This window comes from Peromyscus leucopus, chromosome 11 (assembly GCF_004664715.2).
Source record: "Peromyscus leucopus breed LL Stock chromosome 11, UCI_PerLeu_2.1, whole genome shotgun sequence".
Lineage (NCBI taxonomy): Eukaryota > Metazoa > Chordata > Mammalia > Rodentia > Cricetidae > Peromyscus > Peromyscus leucopus.
Window position 1 is genome coordinate 35,569,563 of NC_051072.1, and position 27,365 is coordinate 35,596,927.

At 45.7% G+C, this 27,365-nt stretch overlaps 2 protein-coding genes across 2 annotated transcripts in view; one reads left to right on the top strand and one right to left on the bottom strand.

The window, feature by feature from the left end:
• The window catches only part of LOC114703667 (chondroitin sulfate proteoglycan 4-like), a 70,244-nt gene extending 43,372 nt beyond the window's left edge, over positions 1-26,872 (bottom strand). Inside the window, exons 1-4 of the mRNA XM_028884522.2 lie at positions 26,749-26,872; positions 8,143-8,306; positions 3,871-7,431; positions 1,632-2,102 (exon numbers count right to left, since the gene is read on the bottom strand). Of these exons, the coding sequence (XP_028740355.1) occupies positions 1,632-2,102; positions 3,871-7,431; positions 8,143-8,306; positions 26,749-26,827 (4,275 nt within the window). The 5' untranslated portion in view covers positions 26,828-26,872. The remainder of the gene's footprint in view (positions 1-1,631; positions 2,103-3,870; positions 7,432-8,142; positions 8,307-26,748) is intronic.
• Positions 15,361-16,627, top strand: Tbpl1 (TATA-box binding protein like 1). Its single transcript, XM_028884533.1, has one exon. It carries the CDS (start codon positions 15,601-15,603, stop codon positions 16,159-16,161), a length of 561 nt encoding a protein of 186 aa, XP_028740366.1. The 5' UTR covers positions 15,361-15,600; the 3' UTR covers positions 16,162-16,627.
• Positions 26,873-27,365: the final 493 nt, after the last annotated feature.

The following is a 27,365-nucleotide window of genomic DNA, read 5'->3' on the forward strand; positions in this document are numbered from 1 at the left end:
ACACACAGAGGAAGGGACCCCCCAAATGTAGCTCCTAGCAACCTCTGCCCCTCCTCGGCCTGTGGAGTACTCTCCTCAGCTACCCAGATGGCCTCTCTCTTGTCTCTCAGGCCTCCACACTCAGAGCTATGCTGTTCCTTTACCCTGCACGGCCCTTCTCTGGTTCCTGATCTGTTACCTCTGTGCTCTTTATCTAACTCCTCAAAGTCTAGACTGAACATCATCCCTTTGCAAAGAGTGACTTACGATCTTCTCTCGGCCCTCGTTAGAATTGTACAGGCCAGCTCTGTGCTCCTACAACACTACTGTGAAAATACAACATGAGAGACAAGAAGAGAGCATTCCAATTAAAGATGGAGCATCTGGCTCCTCCACTGCATTTCCTGAGGCAAGGAGTATGTTTCGGGTACCATGGTAACACATCATGACTGAAACAGAGCAAGCCTTTAGGAAGTGGATTTGAATCCATTAAGAATCCCGTAACTTGTATTTTCAAATTTTTATTTACTTTTATGATTGGGTGTTTTGCCTGTATGTATGTCTGGACACCACTTGCATGCCTGGTAGCCATGTCAGATCCCTTACAACTAGATTTACAGATGGTTGTGAGCCACCACATGAGTGCTGGGAACTGAACCTGGGTCCTCTGCAAGAGCAATCAGTGCTTTTAATGGTTGAGCCAACTCTCCAGCCGCCAACTTGGAATTCTTAAAGGCAAAATGAAGCAACACACATATGTTTTTAGCTGGAGAGGCGAAGGCAAACATGGTGGGAAGTTGTTTGTGGTTTCCAACCGAAAGAGTCTGTGTTGCTAGGGCTTTATAAAGGGGATCTGCAGGCTAATTTTCAAAATGAAAGAAAAATGGTAGAAATCATTAATTTATTCCCGTAAGAAAGCAAAGTCTAACGATAATACCAAAGCAAAGAGATGAGATAGCAACCTTGAGTTGACTTTGGTTATTTTATCTGCTTTCATATCTGGATGCCAGAAGAGCTGATTGCCAGGACTGAGTCACTCTGGACCCCGGTGCCCCATGTTTAGCAGACAGCACAGTCTTTGTAAAACACCTGGTGACTGGATGGAGGGGTAGGTGAATGAAAAACGTTCACCAAAGACGAAATAGCTGAGTGTTCCTGGAATCAAGGAGAGGAACAGAGTGCTCTTGCAGAGGTAGGCATTAGTGAGGATGGCACAGTCAATTCACGGTATACAGTCAAAAGTCAGGAGACTAGGAGAAAGCGAAAGTGAAAAGGAAAAAATTCAAGGGCATCTGATAATCTTTCTGTCACATAGTTAGAGAGTTTACGAGGGGAATAATGCCTCTCATGTTGCAGTTTCGGCAGAGCCAGGATCTAAGAGTTTCCAAATTCACGTCAGTGAAAAGAAATGTTGAAATGTTTTTAAACTACAGAGGCCCATCTCAGGAAGTAGTAAATATGGCATCAGCATCACTGAAGATCTTTAGGCAATGGTAACACTGTGGGACACTAGAGACAGGCTTCTAGCATCTTGTGGGAAGCTGGACTCCAAGGTCCCATCACCCTAAAGCCTGTGAGTCTAAATGACAAAGAGCCAGTTCCAACCCACCTCTGGCACAGCACACTCAAATATATTAACTGAGATTTATTACCTGTTTCCTGGAAAATTTCATTAGCTTTACTCTTGGAAAATTGGAACTTTCAATATAACCATGCGTTGGTGGTTCCAGGAGAACAAATTCACAGTCAAGACTCTCAAAATACTTGCTTGGAATTCTGAGGTGGTCTTGTAGAAGTGCTTTGGAGCCCCCTTCTCGAACTGTGAAATTCTGTACCTCCAGAGGTATCCCCTCAGGGATGATATCCAAATGCACTTCCATTTTCCTTACAAAGTGGGAGTCCTTGGTCACATCGAGGGTGAACTGATCCTTTTGTTGGCCGGGAGCTGTCTGTACATAAAGGACATCGCCATTGTCAATATCCTGCTGGGTGAAGCTCAGAGGAAGCTTCCCATCTGTACCCACGCTGCCGTCTTCTGCTGGAGATTTTTCAAGGTATCCATGCACTGGTGGAGTTCTGACTACGAACACTGTCTCTGGAGGCATATCGTCCTCATCCCCAGCCTTGTGTTCACAAACACAACACCAGAAGAAAAACACAGAAAGAACTATCAGAGTCAAAGCTGTTGATGAACCAAATGATTTCACTTAATATTGACAAGTAGCCTAAGTTACAATCAGGGTTGTTACACAGCTCAAAGCCAGATCTGACCTAGGGCCCATGCCAGTATTTGGAATATCAGCCCTAGACAGTCTGTCCGTCCCCCATCCGTCCGTCCGTCTCTCTCTCTCTCTCTCTCTCTCTCTCTCTCTCTCTCTCTCTCTCTCTCTCACACACACACACACACACACACACACACACACACAAAGTCAACAGCCCTTGAGTAACTATGAAGTATTCCCACACAGCAGTAAAAACTCTGAATATTCTAAAAATTAAGGTCAAAGAATTCAGTGTTATAAGGGAAGGGCTGGAGGCTAGCCTCGCATCCCTAGCACCATGGTGGAGGAATTATAAAGAGAAGGAATCAAAGATGGTTTGAGGAAGAATAGTGGCGTCACTAAAATTTCACAACCTTAGAGGAAAGCGCTTTTTCCCTGTTTAGTGTTCTGCTTTCACTAGCTCAGCAGTTCCTATGCACAGTCATTTCATTGATTCAGCAAAGGCCATTTAGAGACTGTATCTGCAACTGATTTACACTCGCAAGAGGGACCATGCCCCCTCGTGGTGAAACACACTAACTCCCTAAGCTTGAAAAAAAATGTGAAAAGCTGGTGCCTTCTATTCCCTTAGTCAAGACTAGGTATTTACCAAAATGATTCTAGCTCAAACTCATCTCTGATATTGCTGGTCACACTTGGAAAGCTGCCTGTAGTCCTGAACACAGGGTCAGAACTGCCTGTGTGTCCGGCCAACTGTTAAAAATACTGCTTGCCCATCCTATACTCTATAGGAGACTCCCCTAAAGACAACAGCCCAGGGCTGGAGAGATGGCTCAGAGGTTAAGAGCACCGACTGCTCTTCCAGAGGTCCCGAGTTCAATTCCCAGCAACCACATGGTGGCTCACAATCATCTGTAATGAGATCTGGCGCCCTCTTCTGTATACATAATAAATAAATAAAGATTAAAAAAAACAAAAAACAAAAAACAAAAACAAAAAAAAACAGCCCAGTCACAGTGATCCCAGGACTGCCTCCTAGAAATTTCAAGGTAGGAGCCTGAGAGAAAGTCGTGGATCTGTTCTCACACTGGTACTGCTCCACTGGTCTAGATCAGTTTTACCCATCGTTTTCAGGAAACTAAACAAGGCCACATCCAGAAATAAAGAGACTGTGCAATGATGCTTTAAGCTGTTTGGGGAATCCTTTTTATGTCTGTTAAATTACTACTTCCTCCCATCAAAAATTAACCCATGTCGAATGTAATGTTGCTAGAACTGCTGTTAGCAACAAATAAAAATGAAAATCATTTAATTTATCATAATATATACTTCCCTTCCCATAGTCGTACTTCATACTACACTAAGCATGGGCACACACATGAATGTGTATGTAAACACAGCCTTAACATTGTGCAGACTTTATTTCCAAGTGTGGGAAAATTGGTAGAATCAAATTGCAAACCTCCTGACTTTTCATCTCAGTGGCATATAAATATGTATAAAAGTGTGTGCACTCACATACCTTAGAGCTATTCCCAGTACCGTGAAACACACAGAGAAAGAGAGAGACAGAGAGACAGAGAAGGCATTCTCAGAAGTAAACACATAGATTATTAGCCCCTAGTAGTCTAAGCCAATAAGAATGCCCAGTGCTTTGGATGACACCTACCTGGAGCCTTCCACTGCTCAGTTTTACTGGTTTTCCTTCTTCAACTATAAGGGTCCTGGTGTGCAGAATCTGAGGGTCACGTTGGTGACTCTCCAAGGACACTTGAACACAAATGCTCACATCTAAGTGGGCGTCTTTAACTTTCACTGTCAAGTTAAACACATCAAAGTTCCCATCGCCATTGTGCCTGTAAATCACGTGTCCCTGCTTCAGGTCATGCTGGGAAAATGAGTGGAACACAGAATTGTTGACCAGAATCCTGCCATGTTTGGGGGGTTGCAAGATATGGAATTCAAATTCACGGTCTGTTCTGACATCTTGGTTTGTGGTGATGCTCAGGTTGGCTGTGGTGAGGCAGCTGTCTCTCCCTCTGCGCACGAGCAGCCCTGTGTTGTTGACTATGTGGACATAGGCCTCTGACACACTGACCTCCAAGAGGGATGACGTGTAATGGACACCATCCGTCACAAACAGCAGGAATCGGGCAGAGTCTGGGCCATGGTGCCTGAAGAGCACACGCCCTTCCTGGAGGTCCTCTTGTCTGAACTGGTAGAGCTTCTGAGTCGGGTCGCTGGCTTTCACCAAATCTCCGTTTGGTATACCACGCCGAGTGTAGAGCAACTGCCCATCATCAAAATCTAAGTCCGGGTCATGGTAGCAGAGATCTGCTAGCGTCAGTAAGCGCTGGCTATCCCGCACAACATGAAAGACCTTATCTACCACTCGCACTGGCTTCTCATCATTCTTCAGCTCAACAGAAACGCTGACTTTGATTTTTGCAGGCATGTGCTCGGAGTCAAGACTTCTGACTCCTCCCTGTTGGCCCAGCTCTGTGGCAGAGGCCAGAACGGTGAACTCATCATGCTGGGTCTCAGAGTCATCGTGAACATATATCAGCCTTCCACCCTCTATGTCTCCATCTGTGAATCCGGTGATGCTACTGTCACTTCCCCGAGAAGGGGAAGAGCTGAGCAGTTTCAGTTCCCCATGCTGAGGACTCTTGGTGACTTCATACTGGAAGACATGATTGTCCGATGTTTGAACAAACAATTCCGATTTTGAAATTAATGTCCATTCTCCTTCTTTTACAAATAATCCGGTGTTGGTTAAAATAATATGTGTCTTTTCTGCCTTAAGGTTTATCCTGAACGTATAGTTTTTTGACTCAATGTGTTCTACAACAATTGAAAAACTAAAAGTATCCTGTGAGTGTTCCCTGGGCCTCCCTTGAGGTTCATAGCTTACCTTGGAGTCTGTAATATTTTTTTGACTGAAAACTGAACTTGTTTTAAGAACTTCATTGCCGAGTAGCAAGTTTCCTTTCTTAGGTGGGATCAGTAACTTGAAATAGAGTTCCCTCTCAGCAACTTCCACACCCTCTGTTGCAGCCTGCAGATGATCAGAATCCAATATTTTCTTGTTTGCACTGCTAATCTCTAGAGGACTATTCTTCAGAAGTGTCAATTTCAGCCACTGAACAGTCACCGGAAACAGGAGCTCTTTGCTTACCCTTCCTTCGATGCTAACTTTAAATTTAAAGTGATCTGTAACATTTTCTGGCTGCAGTTCTTTGAATGAACTATAGTATCGAATCCGACCCTGGTCAACGGAGCGTTGAAAAAAGCTACTAACCTGTTTCCATTCCCCTTGGGATCCCCGATGCTGAATTTGGCCAAACTGAGGTGGACGGGTGATATCATAGCGAGTGTCCAACTCATGTTGTTCACCATTTACCTTCACTGACAAGTCACTCTTCGTGATCAGAACCATACCACCCTGTGGCACCACCACGCCATTCCCACCTGCCACTTCAAAGTCCCAAGGAACAGCCATGACACGCAACACCACGGTATTGCTAACCAGCTCACCGTCGGTTGCTCTCAGAACAATCCGGGAGTTCCGGTGACCCCTGTGCACGTAGAAAATGTTGCCTTCTTGTAAATCCACATGTGTAAAACCATTGATGGCCCTCCCAGGGTCGTGGGCACTTTCTAAAAACCCAGCATCTGCATTGAAGTTGCTGAGAACTGAAAGTCTGAGATGCTGAGACTCTGTGTCGGGGTCTGACACCTGTACCACATTGGGGGTCAGTTGTTTCTTTGAGTTCTCGAAGAGAAGCAAGTGTCCTTCTGGGAGCTTAAGGTATGGGGGGTCATTCACTGGAATGACAATGATGTTCAAAACATGTGGGATAGGATCCTGCAGCTGGGATGGCACCGCCTTCTTGCTACTAGAAAAAACCCAAAATGTAAAAGAATCTGTAGGCTCTTCCGAACCATCGTGGACATACCACACTTTCCCATGCCTCAAATCTAACAGAGTAAAAGTCCTCTCCTTTTCTTGTGCAGACCAAACATCTATCTGAAGGAAACCGTGAGCTGGCATTTCCTGTATTTGAAACAGTATCTGAGAATCGTTGATACCCAGATCCATAAAGTCCACATTCACCTTGATATGCTTTTGTCCCAGTAAGGCCCGTCCACCTTCTTGGACTTCCAACTTATTCAAAACCAGAAAACGGCCACTTTGATTTCCCAGAGGGGAACCGGTACTGGGAACCGCAGTGGAGGGGGATGGCTCCAGCTGAAACCGGCCTTCTGCAGTCACAGAAGGATTTGCACCATGGACGCTCTGGCTTGTGCACCCAGCGGAAACGTCTTTGGAAACAAGTGCATCCCTCAATGCCCTCTTTTCCGAGTTTGCTTCCAAGGCTCTCAGGCATCCTTTCAGGGAGATGCCTCGAGCAGATTTCCCCGGCACAGACACAAGGCCTCGCCCCCGCCCTGTTTCCCACATCCGGCGATCCAGACCTCCCACGAACAGGGGGCCTTCAGAGACCAACACTTGGCTTTGCGGAGGCAGCGTGCCTCTTACCCCGTGTTCATCCACCACGAGGTCCAGATGCCTCCTCGTGACTCGGAGCCGAACAACGTGCCACTTGTGGTCACTGACCAAGGTGAGGGACGAAAGCTGTGTTTTTGTTTCTCCCCTTCCGACATGAGCCTTCAGTCGCCCCTCGTGTATTTCCAAGGCAACGAAATCTCCTCCTCTGCCTGACTGAAATAAAAGCATGGCTTGGTGGGTCCCAGTTTGCACAGCGAATCTCAGTGTCCCTTCCCCTTGTACCCTCCATTCTGGGAAGGCGACATAGGACCTAGAGCTGAAAAAGCTAATAGCTTCATTCTTCCCGGCAAAAAACTCCTCGCTGCATCCCAGGGACACCTCGTAAACCTTCTTAAAACCAGGGTAAGGCCGAAGCGATGTGAGGATCTCCCTCTGGTTAAACACCACACCCTCTATGCATCCTCGGAAGTTGGGGGTCTTGCTGTCCAGGTAAGGGACGCTGAGTCCCCCACGACCTCCTACGTAGACTCCATGGTGAAATGTGAAGTTGTGCGTCCCCCGACGAAGCTGGCCAGTTGTCTCGTAATGCTTATCAATAACCAAGAAGACATTATCCTTGCCATAGTCCAGTTCCACTGAATGCCAAACCAAATCGTCCACACGAAGTCTTTGTTCAGAAAGGAGGATCTGTTCACCCGCACCCAAATTTATTTTCACCTAAAAGAGAGAAGAGCCATAATTAGCGAACCTCATCAAGATGTCCATCTCGTAGTGTTTCACTGGGGGGATGGAGTTGCTATGGATAGACCCCGCTAAAACTCATGGTGACGCCTGAATCCTGAACCCAGCAGTGCGGAGAGGTGCTGAGGCCTCAAAGAGGTTGTTAACAGGAGTCAAGGCTATGCTTTTGGGGGGAGTGAGTTCTCTTAAGGAAGTGGATTGGTGACGTCAGAGGGGGTGGGGGGGGTAGAAAGCAGGCTTTCCTCTCGCTTCTTCCCCCTCCACCATGATGCCTTCACCAGAAGCCAAGCAGGCTCTACCATCATCCTCTCACACACACCCAGAAATGAACCTATTGTCTATGTCCTTTATAAATTTCCCAGCCTCGGGCATTTTGTTATTGCATGAGAAAGGATAGAGACAGAAAGGGAGGGAATGGGGAGGGGGGAGGGGGGAGGAAGGAAAGAGAGAGAGTGAGAATGAATTTGGCCATGAAAACCTCCTATAGTTATGGATTACATATTGAAGTGAAAAATAAGAAAGTCAGACTATTTAAGACATGCTGGAAAAACCGGAGACAATCCACCCTAAATAAATGGTACACCACTTTATTCTAGCGAGAAATGGTTTCTTCTCTTTTTCTGTTGCTTTGTGTTCTCTAGTAACGGAACGCTTATATAGTTTAAAGATTTAAAATAATAATAATACCTGTAATATTCCTGACAGAAGTTCTATGAGGCAATAGTCAATTTTCCCAGCTGCAAGAAAAAGTAAGCCTTGTGGCTTGCTGGTTTGAAATCTCAATTGAAGAGACAGCCCGGAGGAAACTTCTGTGATGCTGAGCCCCACGTAGCTTTCGCCATAAAAGGATGCTTTGGGGAAGAAAAACACAGGTCAGTGAACTTGCTATACAAAGATGATGCTTCACATTCTCTTCCTCCTCACAGACTGACCCTGCTCAAGAAAGCTGCCTCGCCAAAGACCACGCCTGCTTTCTAGGGTGGCTCACAGACCCAGCACAAATGTCTCCAAACACAGCCTTGTCTTCCCTAACTTAGGACAGCTCTGAGGGGAACCTCTTCATTAGAACACTTCAAAGGGGCAGCCACGGTTTTCACTAGTGCTGAAGAGCAACTCAAATTGTTTATCTCCACAAGTCTGCTCCCATGCCTTCGGCAAGGTTGGACTCCAAGCTCCCCCTAACAACACTCCTGCGTGTTAAGTTCCATCGCCGCCGATTTACCTTCCCATGGAACCTACCTGGTACTAGAAGTAGCCTGAAAAGGTCGACTCTGGAAGGGACTGGGTGTTGAACCACCCTCAACTGAAATGACAATTGGGATGAGTGTCACTGCTCACAGGTGGGGCCCAGGAACCCCTGGCAATGATGTTAAAGTTCTGTTGGTTATGAACTGGGATGGTACAGCTGTGACAGAGCACATACTAGTCCTGTTGTAAGACTCTAAGCCAGAAAAAGCAGAGGGCCAATATAACTACGAGGACAACGGAACTGGGTACTGACTGACAAGCTTGAAGTTTTACAGAAGGATAAGCCCAGAAAGGTTAGTGTTAGTCACGACCTTTGTCCTCATTTCCCACAGCAGGAGGACAGAGGAAGTTGAGACTCACACCATGAACCAATCACCAGAGTAGCCAAGCTCAGAAAGTCTCAACAAGCTCGCTCTGACACGGCAAAGCCTCTGGTTAGATAAAAGCGGAACACTGTTGTGCAAAACTGGAACCCTGCATGGATTCCATCAAGCATCTTGACTCCCAGACCTACTAGAGCCCTCTGCATCAGCAGATGTGGGTTATTCTCTCATCAAGGCCAGCACCTCGGAGTTTGCAGAACTCTCTCTCCACAAGATACCACGGGACCTCTGAAGACAGACCTCGTTGCTGCCAACAGCCAGATCCAAAAGCAAAGGGCAAGTCACAACTCAACCTCCCTGGTCATGGGTGGCTGGATATGGGATAGATAATGCAGATGCAAAGAGGGTGTCCATGTGATTACCTTGTACACCTCTTGGCAATAAATAAATGACGGTGGTCACCGGGGCATGCTGATGTAAGTTGTGACATCAGGTGGCCACTGAAGCAAGAAGGGGTGTTAGTTGGAGTAAACATCTACAGCGAATCAGTAGGTAAAGGAAAATGACCACTCTGATATGGTTCCCTGGCTTTACATGACAGAGTGAATCCAAGTGATGTGTGGGATAGCCCATGGTAGACTCTGAGACAGACACTTGGATAAAGGACTGTGGACATTGGTTGATATGAATGCTATTGGAAAACAGTCGCCAGCACCTTCAGAACCTCCGAGTCTAGTGGAGACTGTCACTGAGATGTCATCACAATCTAAACCCTTCCCCCCCCAATCAGCCTCCTTCTCTTTCCTTCCCTCTACCCAGAGGTTGATCCAAAAACACTTTGTCATCAAGTTCATGAATGTTTATCTCCAGCCAGAGTCTGCTTTGGGGCTAACCTAACCTGGGACCCTCCCCTCCTCTCCTCTTTGGTCCTAAGGCACTCTTACCCAAGCTTTAACTGCGACCTGCTGAAATTGTAATTTTTGCATTTATCTCCTGCACTATTCCATGAGTTTCTTAAGGTGGAGACTACCTTTTATATCTTTGTCTCTCTGGTACCTGGCCCAGTTCCTAGCACATGGGAGATATAATAAATTCAGTTGGTTCTCCTTTTGATAGGCTACACAGACCCATCCTTCCATTGAATTTCGTACCCATCCTTGTACAAAAACTCTAGGAAACTGCAGCAGCTAACCCGGAGGGCTAGCCAATGACTGACTAGAACAGAACTCGGTGCTAACACTCATGATCTAGAGCCCGCTGTCGATCAAGCTGAGGCTATTACAGCAGCTGACAGCACATCTTTGCTTTGTGAGCCCTGCCCTCTATCACTCCCTCACTTCTTGACATTCTCCCGTGGGAGAAATCACTTGGGTTCCTCCTATCTCAGGCTCTCTGGCTAAGGAACCTACCTGAAATATGTGCAGAACAAGTAGGCACTTATTTAACCGAATTACATGGGTTTAATAGAGCCTTCATTCTATAGTCAAGTATTGGATCTTACCTTTGAATTTAGGTAAAGACAATGGTTGGTTGGAGTTAGGGCAAAAAGCAACGGTCTAGATGTGTTCCTGTTTTTATTTGTTTGTGTTTTTTTTATTACCAAAACATTGAGTTTATACAAAGGTGTAATATGGTCTCTGCAGAGTTCTCTAGATACCATAAGCACTCCCTATATATGTTAGAAGGGTCCCAAAAGAGCAGAGAAGGAGAGGACAGGTTTCTGGAAACTCAAAGTCCCTCACCCTCAGAGCCCTGTCCTCCCAGGTCCTCCCATACTCAAGAGACACTATCACCTAGAGTTTACAATCACCTTTTTCAGAGAAAAGTTGACCCACTTCCAAAGTCAAGAAGATAGTCTCAGCCAACAAGATGGCCACACAGATGTGCCCAGCACTCACCTCCTCTTCCACAAGGAAGAGCCAAAGCGAGAGCTGAACAGCCACTCTTTGAGGCACATGACCTCAAACCCTGGACCTCAGCAAGGTCTCTACCCAACAGTCAACCCTTGAAAGACTCTGTAAGACCTGGGATGACATACAGAGAGAAATATAAAGCATCCCATCACGTGCCACCAGGCTTTCCAGCCAGGGAGGGGGGGGGGATTCCACTTGAACAGAAGTGTCCTTGCAAATGCCATGACGGCCACTGCTGGCAATCTTGGCTCCTGGGAAGTTCCTTAGCCATCACAGGTTTACAAATTATTTAGGGCAGCCAACTGGAACCTACCCGGCAGCTTTGCTTTTAAAAAGGAATTCTCGCCATTTCCTCCTGAACTCTCATAGCATACCTCTCATGGCTTGGTCCCAGCTGAAGAGGGAGCTGCTGTCTACTAGTGCTGGAGGGAATATAAGCCCCTGTTCCTTTTCTTCCCCGGGCCCACAGTCATTCCACTGGAGGGAAGGACTGCAGACCTACAGACCACGTGACCCAGCACAGCCGCTGTAACCTAGCATCTGAGACTTCTCCACACCCAGCACTGTAGGGACAGACATCTCCCATCCGGAGGGGGTAGAATGGTGGAGAGTTCACCTTCCAGAACTGAGTCCACAGTGCTTATCCACTGGAAACAAGGAGTGTGCAGTCACATGTGGACTCAGGCCAGTACCAGGACTGAGGGTGCTTGAGCACCCAGTCTCCACCAGTGGATGAGCCCTGTGCTGAGTTTGATGTTTTCTATCCTCCCTTTGGGGCCAGAAGACAATGCCCAAAGTACTTATGCAGCCCCACCCCATAATCCAGAAGTATTGTAGAGCCCTCAACCATGGGTAGTGATTCCTTTGGCAAACCTCTATCTCCAAAAACATTTACATTACACTCATAACAGTAGCAAAATTACAGTTATGGAGCGGCAACAAAACAATTTTATGGTTGGGGTCACCACAACATGAGGGGCTGCAGCATTAGGAAGGTTGAGAACCAGTGCTCTGGATCATCGCCCTGCTCCATGCTACCTTTCCACCCAGCAGTATGATGACTTCAGTTGTTGGAGTGGTTGCACAGTATACATCCATACCCATTCTGTGTATACCACACCTGCTGGAGCCACAAAAAATTCCCACATGCACATGACCAGCAGGTCTCTCTCTCTCTCTCTCTCTCTCTCTCTCTCTCTCTCTCTCTCTCTCTCTCTCTCTCTCCTCTCCCTCCTCCCTCTCCCTCCTCCCTCTCCCTCTCCTCTCTCTCCTCTCCCTCTCTTGGTCCCTCACCCACTCTCTCTTGATTTCTCAACACAGGCTTTCCCTGTGTAGCCCTGGCTGTCCTGGAATTAGTTCTATAGACCAGGCTGGCCTCAAACTCAGAGATCACCTGCCTCTGCCTCCTATGTGCCAGACTAAAGACATGAGCCCCCATGCCTGGCTCAATGGTGGGCCTCTTTTACTCTGCCATACCATGTGTTGTACCTGTAACATTTATTACAGGCAGAGAAGCAATAGAAACTACACTGTCATGCCCTAGAACTAAAGTCAATACCACATACCAATGTAGGAACAAAATAAATTTAGAGAGAAAAAAAATATGGCAACATGGTGGATCCAGGCAAATGCATAATTCCCTAGAACTAGATTCTAAATAAAACAACAGTAATGAAAGGCCTGATAAAGAATTTGTTGAAAATGATAAGGAAACTGAATAAAAATCAAGAAAATGCAGGTAAGTAAAGCAAGACCAGAAAAACAACAGATCACATTAGTGAGAAATTCAGCAGAAGAGAATGTGGTACATGCACACAGTAGAGTTTTATTCAGTGATAAAGAACAAAACTGTGCTGTTTGTAGGAAAATGGATGGACTGAAGATCTTCATGTTTAGTGAAATAAAGCCAGACTCAGAAAAACAAATACTATATGTTTGATCCTGTGTGAGAAGTTGAGAATGTAGACATAGATCTATGACAAGAAAGTAGAAGGGACACTGTTTGGGAAGAGGAGGGTACCGTGGGATAGAGGGGACAACTGGGGAGGAAAGAATATGAAAAAAATACTCAATATACATGTGTGAAACTTTCAAATTCAACCCAACATTTTCTAAAAATGAATATATGCTAGTAAAGAGACAAAAACATTAGAAATCTAAGACATAAAAAAAAATTCAGCAAAGAAATGGAGACCTTGAAAAGGAGTAAGACAGGAATCTTGGAGACGCAGAGTTCAACAAGTCATTTAAGAACTACAGTCAAGTCTCAACAACAAACTAGACCAAATAGAGAAAGAAGATCTGAACTCAAGACAGGTCCTCAGAAAGATCTCTATCAGATAAGGAAGAAGACTAAGTAGGAAGAGAAGGGACAGGAAGAGGATAAGGAATGATGAAGAATGCCTTCAAGAACTTTGGGACATGGTTAAATGTACAAATGTCGCACCTCAGGAGTGCCTAGAGTAAAAGAAAAAATGGGAAGGCATGTAAAGTCTATTAAATGATGTAATGGTTGGAAACTTCATCGTCTTGGGGGAGGTTTGAATGTCTAGATATAGGAGAGTCAAATGACCCAAATAGATGTGTTCTAAAAAGATGCTCACACCAACTTATTATAGTCAAACTGTCAATGTCATAAAACAAAGAGAATTCTAAACCCTGAAAGAAAGAAGCTCCAAGTCATACTTAAGGGAATGTTCACTAGACTAACAGAAAATTTATTTTTACTGGAATCTCACTATGTATCCCAGGCTCAGATTGTAGGCATGTACTACCATGTCTAGCTGTCAAAGAGCAGACTTCTAAGATGACCAAACACTGGAAAAAGAGAATCAATTTCAAGTGTTGTCCTACGACCTCCACATGCACACCATGGCACCTTACACCACACCCCCCATGAATAAATAAATATCATTTCAAAAAATTAAGACTATAAGTAGTTGTAAGTATATATACACTAGTGTAGATGCACAAAATTCCATAAATAATCATTAATAGAGGTAAAGGAAAAGATAGCATCTAATACAAAACCAGTGGGAGAACCCAAATACACATTTCCATCAATGGATATATCATCTAAATAGAAAATCAACAAAATAATTACATTATACTCTAGATCAAATGGCTTAATCGGTATGGCAATGCAATATGATAAAGTATTTCTTACATTCTAAGAGACTGGAACTTCGGTTGGACCTCACAGTCAGAGCTACTAGTGCACCTGAGGGTCACTTAAGACTGGAACCAGTCCGTTTGTTTAACCTGCCTTTAAGAGAACAATGAAACAACCAACCTTTCTTGCCTTGTATTTCCATGTAATCAGCTTTTAAAATCAAAGCTAATGTATAGCTGTAAATGTAAATTATGTACTCTACAATATCTTAACCTGAGTAATGCAGGTGTGCTATGATAATCTTTGTTGGAAATAGCAAAAAGAGGCTGAAAGCAGTCTTGTAAAAATGGACATCCACCATAAACATTGAATGCAACATATGAATATAACTTGATAAATAATGGTTAAGTTATCTGGGTCAGTTGGGGTCAATTGGAGTCAATGACTTAATCCCTGGTAGGTCTCTGTTAAAGATTTCTACAAATTACCTCTTATTCCTTCCCTATGTGATGCTCTCTGTACATTCAAAAACAGAGTAAAGCCCTTTGTTAGGGACACTCAGACACAGAGTTACACACACACACACACACACACACACACACACACACACACACACACGATGGCACACAAGGACAGACAGACAGACGTGGAGGGGGTGGTGGTGGTTCAGGGGCGGGGATTTACAAGGCAGCTTTCAGGAAAGGAACGCATGCTTTCGGATTCGGGCTACAGACAGACAAGATAGCTGACCTGGAGAGAGTGAAGGAGAGAATTCAAATCTGGGCTCGCTCTTAGTTAAATGACACCGAAGGGAAATGTTCTGATTTCTTCCCTAATGTGGCACTGACACATTATTGGTGAGTTCGAGCTCATTAATTAATGTGTTCAAGCCAATTACAGGCAGGCACTTTCAGAACATTTCATCCTCAACTACAGCACATGCCTTCCTTTCTTCAGCACATAGAACTTGCTTGAACAGATCATACATTAGGTTCAAAATGAATCTCAACAAGCCCAAGTCAAAATCACATCAGTATCTTTTCCGATCACAAGGGACATATATCTAGAAATTAACAACCACAAACATCAGAATTCATTGAGACTTAACAAGATGCTACTGAATATACTATGGGTCATTAAAGACATCAAAGAGAAATTAAAAATTATATAAGTAGAAATAATCTATCAAAACTTATGGGACACAGCAAAGGCAGAGGAGCGTTTCAAAATAAAAGAAAGATTTTAAACATGCAACCTAACAATACATCTCAATAACCTGGGAGTAAATAAAAACCCAAATTAGCTGTACCCGGAACAACAAAGCCCGCAAGACCGGAGCCCGAGCCCCGGGGGCTCCTAGCAACGGGCCGGGGCGGGAGTTCCATGGAGACTGGGGAGCGGGTCCGCCTCATCCTCATCCTCTTCCTCCAGCTTTTCCTCCGCGTCCGACGCAACCGGCAGCAGCGCTGCCGCCGCGTCCTCTGCGACCGCCCCGTCTTCCCACGGATGTGATCTTCGTGGTGGGAAACTAAGTTTTTAAACTACCCCAATGGATGCAGACAGTGATGTTGCATTGGACATTTTAATTACAAATGTAGTCTGTGTTTTTAGAACAAGATGCCATTTGAACTTACGGAAGATTGCTTTGGAGGGAGCAAATGTAATTTATAAGCGTGATGTTGGAAAAGTATTAATGAAGCTTAGGAAACCTAGGATTACAGCTACAATTTGGTCCTCAGGAAAAATTATTTGCACTGGAGCTACAAGTGAAGAAGAAGCTAAATTTGGTGCCAGACGTTTAGCCCGTAGTCTGCAGAAACTCGGTTTTCAGGTAATTTTTACAGATTTTAAGGTTGTGAATGTTTTGGCAGTTTGTAACATGCCCTTTGAAATCCGTTTGCCAGAATTCACCAAGAACAATAGACCTCATGCCAGCTATGAACCTGAACTTCATCCTGCTGTGTGCTATCGGATAAAGTCTCTAAGAGCTACATTACAGATATTTTCAACAGGAAGTATCACAGTGACAGGGCCCAATGTAAAGGCTGTGGCCACTGCTGTGGAACAGGTCTACCCATTTGTGTTTGAAAGCAGGAAGGAAATTTTATAACTCACACTTGGTTGAGCGGTTAGTGTCTAACTGAGCACCTTGAAACCTGCTGCACATTGGACTCAAACCTCGAGGAAAACTGGACCAACAGTGACTGAGGAAATAGACTCGTTCGTCCTCACGGCTACAGTGTAAGCTCCAGTCCCTTTGGATTTTACTTCAAACTTTGCTGTAATATAAAAAGGAAGTTTACAAGACATGGCGTTGCTGCTCTTACAAAAGGACGTTCTATTTATTTTCGCAGTAATCCTCATGTCCTCACAGGCAGAACTGTCAGTGTGCACTACCTTGAGAAAATTGTTTATTGTTGTCCTGATTTTTCCAGTTGGAGCTAATGGGTTTTATTTGTGAATAGTCTTTTACATTTTTGTATGCTGAATATGGGCACCAAAGAACCTGTAAAAGTTATCTTTTTAAATTGAATGTGCACAAATAAAAGTTTGGAAAAGAAAAAAAAAAAAAAAAAAAAAAAACCAAATTAGTCAAAGGAAAGAAATAACTAAGATCAGAGGAGAAATATATGAGATAGAAGCTAAAAACAGATAAGAGATCAGTGAAGCAAAAGTTTTTTTTAAGATAAACAAAATCAATAAAATAAAATATTTAAAAATAAATTTAGCCAAGGAAGTGAAAGGAAAATTAGAAAGAAACCAAAGACACACAGAAAAAAGGAAGGCATCTCATGTGCAAGAATTGGAATAATTCATGTTATTAAAATGTCTGTATACTATCTTAAGTGATTTGCATAATTCATATTATTAAAATGTCTGTATACTATCTTAAGTGATTTGCAGACTCAAGATAATCTCTATTAAAACATCAAATATAGTCTTCACAGAGTTAGAAAAAAATCCTAAATTTTATATTAAACAAAACATCAAAGATTCCAAGTAGTGAAAAAAAAAAAAAAAAGAAAGAAAGAAAAGAAAAGGTCAGGGGCATCACAATACCTGATTTCAAGGCATATTACAGAGCCAATGTAACCAAGCATCACGGCCCAGGTCTGCAAACAGAGGGCCAATGGGACATAGCAGGCATCCCAGAGACAAACTGATTCTCAGTGAAGGCATCAAAAACACACACTGGAGGCAGCACTGGGGGAACTGAAGGTTGGAACTCGACCCCCGACTCTCACCCTTGTGCAAAAACCATCTCAGAATTATCCAAGTCCTAAACATCAGACCTGAAAAGTCTCAAATTACTAGAAGAAAATAAAGAAGGAAATGCCTCAAGCATCTCATTGATATAGAAAGGACTCCAAAATCACACATAAAAAAAAAATAAAAAAATAAAATAAAATAAAATAAACCAGCAAAGATTGCGTTATCTCAGAGTATAAACTTTCTGCACAGCAAATGAAATAAGTGATACAGAAGAGCCAGCTTAAAGGATGAGAGGAGACATTTGCCAAATACTTACCTGACAAGGGGCTGGCACCCAAACACCCAAGGAGCCCAATGGCTCAAGAGCCAGAGAAACAAGCTAATAATGATCTGAACAGACACTTCTCAAAGGGGAAACACAAGTGGCCACTAGATGTGTGAAAAATGTTTGATGTGATTAGTGACTTGGAAAATTCAATTCAAAACTAGGATATCTAAGATCTTACCCCAATTAGAATGACTGTTATCAAAACAATAACAATTGCTGCTAAGTATATGCAGAAGTAAAGGAGCATTTGTACACTGTTAAGAAATGTAAATTAGGGGCTGGAGAGATGGCTCAGAGGGTAAGAGTACTGACTGCTCTTCCAGAGGTCCTGAGTTCAATTCCCAGCAACCACATGGTGGCTCACAACCATCTGTAATGAGATCTGGTGCCCTCTTCTGGCCTGCGGTCATACATACTGTATACATAATAAATAAATAAATCTTAAAAAAAAAAGAAAGAAAGAAATGTAAATTAGGGGCCGGGCGGTGGTGGCGCACACCTTTAATCCCAGCACTCGGGAGGCAGAGCCAGGCGGATCTCTGTGAGTTCGAGGCCAGTCTGGGCTACCAAGTGAGTTCCAGGAAAGGCGCAAAGCTACACAGAGAAACCCTGTCTCGAAAAACCAAAAAAAAAAAAAAAGAAAGAAAGAAAAGAAAAGAAAAGAAATGTAAATTAGGACAATCAATATGGAGATTCCTCAAAACAGTGAATAGATCTACCCTAGGACTCAGCCTTCCCATTCTGAGAAAATATCCAAGGGATGGGAGAAAGTGAGGGGTGAGTTACATGCATGTCCACATTTTCTGCAGAACTATTCACAGCAGCTAAGAAAAAATCAGCAGCAGACAAATGGACAAATGAAATTAGATAAATTGTGGATAACCGATACATAATACATAGATGTTTGATAGACAGAGATAATATTTAGATATATAATGCAGTGCTATTCAGCCATAAAATTAATTACAGCAAAATGGATGGAACCAGAGAGCATTACATTAGTGAAATGAGCAAACATGTTCTCTCATGTATGAGGAAGTCTTTTTTTTTTTTTTTTCACATCCTTAATGTAGGAAAGAGATAACTGAGGGCTGGGAGGAAGGAGGATAAGGGAGGCTGGAATTGATCAGTACACACTGTTTACTGATAAAAATATATTCAAAAAGTCAACCAATGTCAATAAATATATTAACGAGTAAGCTCAATGCTAGAACATAGAGCTAACGTCACTAAGGTGAAGCAAGCAGCCCCAAACCTCCCAGCCAGCTGAGTTTATTCTCCTGAATGCCCCCCCACACCCCAATTTCTGACAGGCCTGCAGGCTGTTTTGTTAAGTGTTCAAAGCCAGGAAATGTTTTCTAAATCATGAGATCTACTGCTAAGACGACGAAATAACATTCATAAACAATATCCGTATCTTTTCCCACGTTTCACCTCTCTGGCACTGGTCTATTCCAGTCCCAGCTGGCGGCCAGAAAATTCCATCACCTCCAGAGAAAAACAAGGAAGTGGGTTTGAAACTTCTGGTCTGACAGTCTGAAGCCACTTGATGTCCTCAGTTACCTCCAGGTTGACTCCATCTTCTCAGCCTCTGACACACGTCTCAGAATAACAATAAGAACAAACAGGAAAGCAAGTGAAATCAGTTCCTGGAGGGAAAGGAGATCTGCCCTCTGGTGAAGGCCAGGACAGGGATTCTAGTATCTGATCAGGTTGAACAGCAAACTGGAGATGCTGTCCTTGTCCTGTGTGCTGAAATAAGGGGTCCGATGCACGATGCCAATGGTGTTTGGTAAGAAGGTAGCTAAAACACAGTGCTCCGAGAGGGCAAATATTTATATCGGTCTGCGATTTCTCCCATGAGAAATTTTCAGTCATCATATTTACCTTACAGTTGACTCTAACTCGTTCTTCCAAACGCTTCCTGGTTTTGTGTTGGATTGTGGTTGTGTGTTTGTTTGGTTTTGGGTTTGACTTACTATTTACAGAGTGCTCAGCGTGTGCCCAGTATTGTCAAGAGCAGAAGGTAAAGACTTCACAGCTGGCTGTCTTTTACTCTTGTAGAAAGGTTTCCTAGAAAGAAGAGTGCCCTGAAGTGCTGGAGTTGTTAGGATAGCAGCTGGTTTGGGTGAGCTAGGGAACAAGGGAGGGAGCAATCAAAGCAAAATGTGCCTCTTCCAGGTCCACAGAGGAGCCCAGGGGTTTGCTTTGTGGGTAAAGATTCAAAGGTAAACACAAGAGACTGGTGCTGTCTGACTCTTCCGTTGCCGTGACTGAAATACCCTGAGGAAAGTCACTTAAAGGAGAGGGGGCTATTTTCTCTTACAGTTCCAGATAGATACATTCCGTCCTGGCAAGGAAGACATGGCCACCAGCAGGGACACCGGGGTGGCCAGAGCAGGAAGCTAGCTGGTCACACTGCATCCACACCCAGAATGCAGAGAGTGACAGGCGAGGCCAGGCCAGTAAGCCTCAAGGCCTGCCTGCCCCAAGTGACACACTTCCTCCGGAGAGGCTCCACCTCCTAAAGTTTCCAGGACTTTCCCAGACAGCACCACCACCTGGGGGACCAAGTGTTTGAATGCATGAGCCTATGGGGGGAGGTGGGACAGTCCACATTCAGACCACAACAGCTAATCAAGCAGTCACGATTTCTATTTAGTTAGACCATAGCTGACTCACTCAGTCTGGCTAAAGGACGTGGAGGGGAGGGGTTTCCGGGCAAGACCTAGGGGATGGAACAGGAGGAACGGAGGGAGAAAACCAGAGGAAAATTGACAACAAAAGAGACTGAAGGTCCTGTCTGGCTCAGTGCAGTATGAAGGGGACAGGTACAGTGGAGGCTGCGGCCACCTGACGGGGAAGAGCAGACAGACAGAGAAGGGAGGGGCTGCCTCTCCATATGGAGGGCCTTCTCTGACCATTCAAAGTGCCTTACAACATGAGTGCCTGGCTGCCCCTTTAATGGCCTTTATAAATCTCTACTTTAAAAAAAGTCTGTATCACCAGTTGTTATCTGGCCACAGTAACATCCCCAAATGGAATGTTAAGATTTGGCGATCAAAATCTGGTTAGTCAGACCACCACCTAATTCTCAAGGCATAGAACTGTGTCCAGCACACGTTAGATTATTTAATAAATGACTGCCTTGGAAATCAGGAGTCTATCAAAAGAGGGTTGTGGTGATATATTGTGTACCCCAATAAAGCTTGCCTGGGGATCAGAGGACAAAGCCAGCCACTCTATTAAACATAAAGGCCAGGCAGTGGTAGCACACGCCTTTAATCTTAGCGTTCAGGAGACAGAGATCCATTTGGATCTCTGTGAGTTCGAGGCCACATTGGGAACAAGCCAGGCCTGGTGGCACACGCCTTTAATGCCAGCACTTCGAAGGAAGTAAGACGGCAGGGCACAGAAAAAGGTATATAAAGTGTGAGTAAACAGGAAGTCTCGAGGCTGAGGATTTCGTAGAGGTAAGAACGTGGCTGGCTTGTTCTGCTTCTCTGATCTTCCAGCTGTCACCCCAGTATCTGGCTCCAGGATTTTCATTAACAAGACCATTTAGCATTCGTGTTACAGAGGGTCAGAAAGGGAATCAGTTAGGGAAATGACACAATCAGACCGTAACTCAGAGGATGACGAAGGGATGAGAAGTGAGTGAGCTCAAGACACGGTTAAAAGGCAGTATCATGGGGGTGGGAGGGAGAGGGAGACGCTAGAAGGAAATTCCCATCGACTTCCAGATTTGGGGTTTGGCTCTGACTTCCTGGGGTGGAAATCTGGGATGAGAAGACTTTGTGCTTGAGTTGTTGACACACACACACGTTTGGAGAGCGAATGGATGACTTACCAGTGAGGCAAGCAGAAGGTTCCTCACTGGTGGGCCTGTGAAGAGGGTTCTGTGAACAACGGGAAACATTAAACAGCTTTCAGTCACAGAGACAGATGGGTTCTGGATTTTGGAGAAGGGTCTGGTGGCTCTGTGAACTGGGATATAAATTAATTAAAGAAGTATTTAGAAAAAAACATTTCATGTCTATTTGCTGTCACTGAAAATTAGAATTTCTTTTCTATAATTTTAGTATCTGGGGTAATGTTATGTCCTGTCTTTTAACATACAGTTGTGCTTAGAAATGATTTCCAGGAGCACCATGGGTATAGAAATTTGTCTTTAAAATTGAAATGGAAAAAACAAAAGCTCTCTGGCATTATACAAAATCCTAAGATGAAGTTCTAAGAAGAGCCCTGCCCTGGGAAGGACCTCACACTCATGCTGTGTGATTCAAGCTCAGTCAGTGAGTTGGAAAGGCAGGCTTTGCCCTGTAGGCTCCTCCTTGACAATCTCTAGTGTTTTAATATGCTGTGGACATTGTATGAACGTCAAGTTGAAGTGGGATATTTATTCAAGGGGCAACTAACTTTAACCAGCTCCTCCCAAGAGAAAAAAAAAAGAAAACTTACAAGCAAGAAAATAACTTAGCAGTAACATCCTCAATACCTACGCAACCTCCCAGCAGACTAACACAAAACTCTGCTCCCTTAAATTTAAATCCAAGTAGGAAGTCAATGGACTCAAATCTGCTCTATGGCTGAAGGGCGGGTTTATCCGATGCTCGGTGAGCTGTGAAGGGCAACTCCGGCACCAAGTCCTTGTGCTACATGTGCTGCTGACATTGTTGGAGGAAGAGAGTCAGCAGAGGGCAGCAGGTGCAGACACATGAAAACATCTTAGGTTTCTAGGTGGATCTAAGTCCAGCAATTTACAGCTCTTTGGCTCTTGACCAACCGTAACTAGCTAGGCTCTCAACTCTCCGATTCATCCAAATATTAGCTTTTGTGCAATTGCTCCAGGCTGGGTCCTCAGGCTACGAGGGCAAGACGAGCAGTTTGCTCCACCCTTCCCTCCTCTCAGGGAAGGATTCCTGTGTCTGGCACTACTCTGGGGGCTGCTGCTTCTATAGTCTCGGATGCAAACAGTCCCTGCTCAATAAGCCAGCGAAGTCGTCCTGGTGTTCAGTCTGCCCTGGCTGAGACACCAGCTTCCCTCCGCTGGGCCACAGAGCCTAAGTCCAACCATTCATGCTCTGCATATGGTGTCTGCTGCCCAGGTTCCTCCTCAGACATGCATGTCCAGGCGTTCTCCCTGGAGAGACAGTGCCTTCTCCTAAGATCTGAGGTTGACAACTCTTCCAGTCTCTCCCTCTTCTCCCGAGGCACCTGCTTTCCAATGCCATGGACAGAATTCTACAACCCTTATCTATCCTTCTCTATCTTCTAATGCCCTGGACAGAATTCTACAAGCCTTATCTATCGTCTGTGCACCTATGGTTGGGCGGTAGGTAACTGTAAGGAACCAGCACTCTGTACCACATGCCACCTGCTGTCACAAAAAAAAAAAAAAATCTGAGTTTGTGCATCAGTTTTGAGACACCAATCGTGAAAGGAGTGCCAGGATATTCTTTGCAGAGCCCCAAGAATATATTAGGCCGTCTGAGGTAGTTGCGATCTAAAAGCCAAAACAACAACAAAAAAGAGCTAAGTTTATTTGTTTCAATGTGGTTGGAATTCTGTCTCCACTGATTGGCATGTGAAACGCTGTTCACCTCTTGTTGCACAAGCCTTCCAAAGGCAAACAGGGAACTCTGCAAAGTGGACTGGTGTAGTGGGTAGCCATTCCAGCTTGGATCTGGAAGTTCCAACCCCCACTGAGACTCTGGCAACTGTCACGCCTATGAGGCGGGGCCGGGGAGGCGCCTGGAAACCTGAGAGCTGGATGGGCGAGTGCTCTCTCTGTTCCTGGACCCTAGGCGGTGGAGGTTGACTGAGCAGAGCTCCAGAGAACACCACTGGACTGCGATACACCTTCCCCAGACCCCCTCGATCTACCTATCCCTTCATTTGTAAGTCACCCACTAAATAAATCTTCCTTTTAACTATGTGGAGTGGCCTTAATAATTTCACCAATAGACTGGTATCCCTCTCCTCTCTTGGCACTCACTTACACCACAGGCAGGCTTGTCTAGTTAACTAGGTGCATCAATTACATTATCTCACCATAAGTAAACACATTCTCAAAAAAAAAAAAAAAAAGTCATGTGTGCCTAGGTTTGGATGCAGTCTGTATCCCAACTTTAAGAGTTGGGAGCCTGGTCTCTTCTATGTCAAAAGAGGTGACAGAAACTTTAAAAGGTGGAGACTGTCAGGTCACTTAAGACATCACTCCCAGAGGAGATTGGGGTCATTCTCAAGGAACCATTGCTAGCTCTCTGGAGAGACGTGTTCTAAAATGCCAGACCAGCCGCACCCCAGGCATTCTCTGGCTTCTTCTCGCCCTTCTGCAGGCTCCTAGCATGAAGCCAACTGCCATGATTCCCTCGTCAGAGCCAGCACCAAGGTCATGAGCTAAAGACACCTCTTTTCTTTAAAACACATTCAGTCTTGGGTGTTTTCTCGGAGCAGAATAATCAATGAAGATGTTTTTAAAATTCTTCCAAGGAACTCATGGGAAAAGACGCATTAAAAACAATGTGAAGAGCAGCAATGCCAAGCAACAGGTCAGCCTGGCGGGTCTCTTCTGGAACAAGTGCCCATTCATCCTTGTCAGAACGCAAAAGCAGGTATCTGACAAGAAGGTGGTCCAGATTAGAAACACTGAAAACAAGACAAAAATAATAAATACACTGGTGATATGGAACTAGTACAAATGTAGGTCCTATCACCTTCAGAAAGTGGCCAATGACAATAGTATGATTCGAAAACAGAATGCACAAGGCACGTGCACTAAAAGCAATTTTACTAGACAATATCTATTGCCAGACAAGGGTGGCTTCTGCTGTGGTGACTTGCCAAGCTGACCTGTCCAGCACCCTGTACTCTGCAAGCACTAAGAACAGCTCACCTTGGGCAATTCAATTGCTCAAGGAAATACCCTGAATTATACAAGGAGACAAAGGGGGAAAATGAAGTCAAACTGTGCATGTGGTAACTCGGGAAAATATTCTCAGGACTGGAGGGATGGCTCAGAGGTTACAAGCATGGACTAATCTTCCAGAAGATCTGGGTTCAATTCCCAGAATCCACATGGTAGCTCACAACCGTCTCTAACTCCAGTTTCAGGGTATCTGATGCCCTCTTCTGGTCTCCTCCAACACCAGACACATGTGTGAGAAACAGACATATACGCAGCTAAAACACGCATAGTCACATCCATGCACAACTGTAAGAACTGGGATCTGACTGGGAGGGGGGCTGAGGGAGTGAAGAGAAGACAGACAGACAACACACAGACAGAACACTGGGGTCAGATCGTCTGACCCAGAAGCTCAGCATATTTATTATAGAGTTGAACAGAGAGACACAGTTATTGCAGATAAACAAGGAGGCAGGGTTTGTGGTACCCAGCTGGATCAAGGAGACAGGTTCAGCTAATCTCAAGAACAGACTCTATAGGGGAGACATATTTGGCTAAAACTGAAGGGTGGGCTGGGGCTGTGGTGGACAATTTCTACACATACTATCAACATCCATACATGGACCAGAGGAAGGCTTTTCCATTTCCCTCTTGGCCCCACCAAAGGGACGAGGAGAAGGCTTTGCCATTTCTGTATGAATCTGAGGATCTGGGCCCTTTGACAAGGTGGAGCTTAGGGTTTCCTCTTCTCCCTACAACCCGTACACATAAAATAAAAAAGAAGAATAAAATATTCTTCCAAGCATCACAAAGCATATTTTTTGGCAAGATTTTGGCCTACAATATTTGTCATGCTGTCCAGGCCATGGATGAAGAACATACATGTTTGAGGGCCTGCTGTGGAATTCTGTGAACAAAGAAGCCACACGCCTAGTCTGAAGGCATATACAACCTACTGTTTCCTGGCCAAAGTAATTGCATTGAAGAGGCGGAATGAGGAATAATGACTAGGGAAGGCTGGAAACGAGTGTTTATTGAGCATCCCCAGTCTGCAAACAGTTGTTTGGGTTAAGCCTCTCGGAAGACGTTATTACCATAGTAAGTTTACAGAGTTAAAAACGAAGAGCCAGAGGGGTAACCGTGCGGAGTAACTGGGAACGGAAGATAGCCCTTGGGTTTGAAGCCTAAGCCTAGCCGGCTGCTAAGCCAGGAGCTTCTCTTTGCTCCCAACTATTCCTGGCACCCTGTCTGATACCCTCTGGGTCTGTCAGAGGCCATTCACTGCCCTTTAGAGTCACACCTGCCCCTTCAGTCACAGTTACTGCAGTTCCAGGCCTCCAAGCCTTGGCCACACCCCCCTTGGAACCCGGACTGCAGGACAGCCTGGAGATGAGGAGCTAGGAAATAAGGAAGATGATGAAGATGTAGAGCTTTTCCAGACAGCCTCCTCACCGCCGGAACAAGGAGTGGGGTGAGGCGTCTTCCAGGACCTAGATGGCCTCTGGAGCGTTGCTCTAAAAAGACATCATCACGCAATGATCGCGCGCAGCAATGCTCTCTGGCCACCCTGAAAATGAATGTAAGTCTTCAGAATCTTACTGAAAATACTACAGACATGCAACGCCTGTGATTGAGAATTTCTGGAAGTCTTTTGTAGAACTGAGGCTGGGAAGGCCCAGGAACTGGGGCTCAGTCGCGTAAAAGTTTAGAGAACCACGTGCTAAGTAATCTGGAAGGTAGGCAAAACGCCAAGGAAAAATTTTAAAAAAAAAAAAAAGTTATGTATTTGGGCTCAGAGAAGTGAAGGACAAGGAGCTGGGGGAGTCAAAGAATATCCTCTATGACTGAAGTGTCCCCCAACGCCTCGCAGGTCACAGGAGACCAAACAGCTCCCGGGCCACCTGAGGAGTCGGCCATTCTGCTGGGCAGATGGCCGATCTTAAAAACTCCGAGTCCCCGAGGAGGTGGGGCGCAGGCCCGGGCTGGGAGTTGGAAGTGGTCGGCCGGCCGCGGCGGCGAAGCCTGTGCGCAGGGCCTCTCTGCGTCCTCCCCTCCGCCCAGCTCCGGGACGCGGGGCCTGAGCACGCCCAGGATCGGGGAACCGATCGCCCCGATCGCCCCGATCGCCCAGCCTCCTCCTCGGGGGAAAGAGGGGATCGCGCCCCAACCCGGCCGCCCACCCTCTCCGCGCAGCGCCGCTTGCCCTGGCCTGCCCCGGACGGGGAAGGGAAGTTGGGGGCGCGTACCTCCGAGCGCCCCACGAGGCGCGCAGAGCTCCAGGCAGGCGGCGAGCAGCACGAGGCGGCGGACCCCGGGCCGCCCCATCCCGCCGCGCCGTCTCCCGGCCGAGTCGAGCTCTACCTGCGGGGTTCGCTGCCCGCCGCCGCGCGCCCCGGAGCCTGGCGAGGGGCGGCGTCCCCGGCCGCGCGCGGCCCGACGGGGCGGGGCGCTTGTGCTACCTGCAGCTGTCGCGCGGGGTCAGCGCGGGTCGGCCGCCACGGTGAAATCAGACGGGGCTAGAGTGTGGGCTCCATCGCCATGCAGGCGACAGAGGGGTCAGGGGGTCGGCGGCCTCCTCCCCTGCTTGCAGATCTGGAGCTCAGTGAGCCTAAGTGGAGAGAGAGCCAGCTCTGGGCAACAGGCTGGGGTGGGGATGGGGGTGGGGGGAATAGTAGGGCAGGACCTAAGCTGGCCTTGAAACAACCGGTTCCTCTGACCACAGCACATCGCAGAAGGACAAGGGACTCAGTTTTCCTCAGCCTTATCCTAACGCCGGCCATCTGTGTAGATGTTTGGGAGTATGTTTTGGATGAGCGAGTGGGAAGGGCAGGAGAGAAGGTAGCCTAGCTATTTCTTTGGCAAA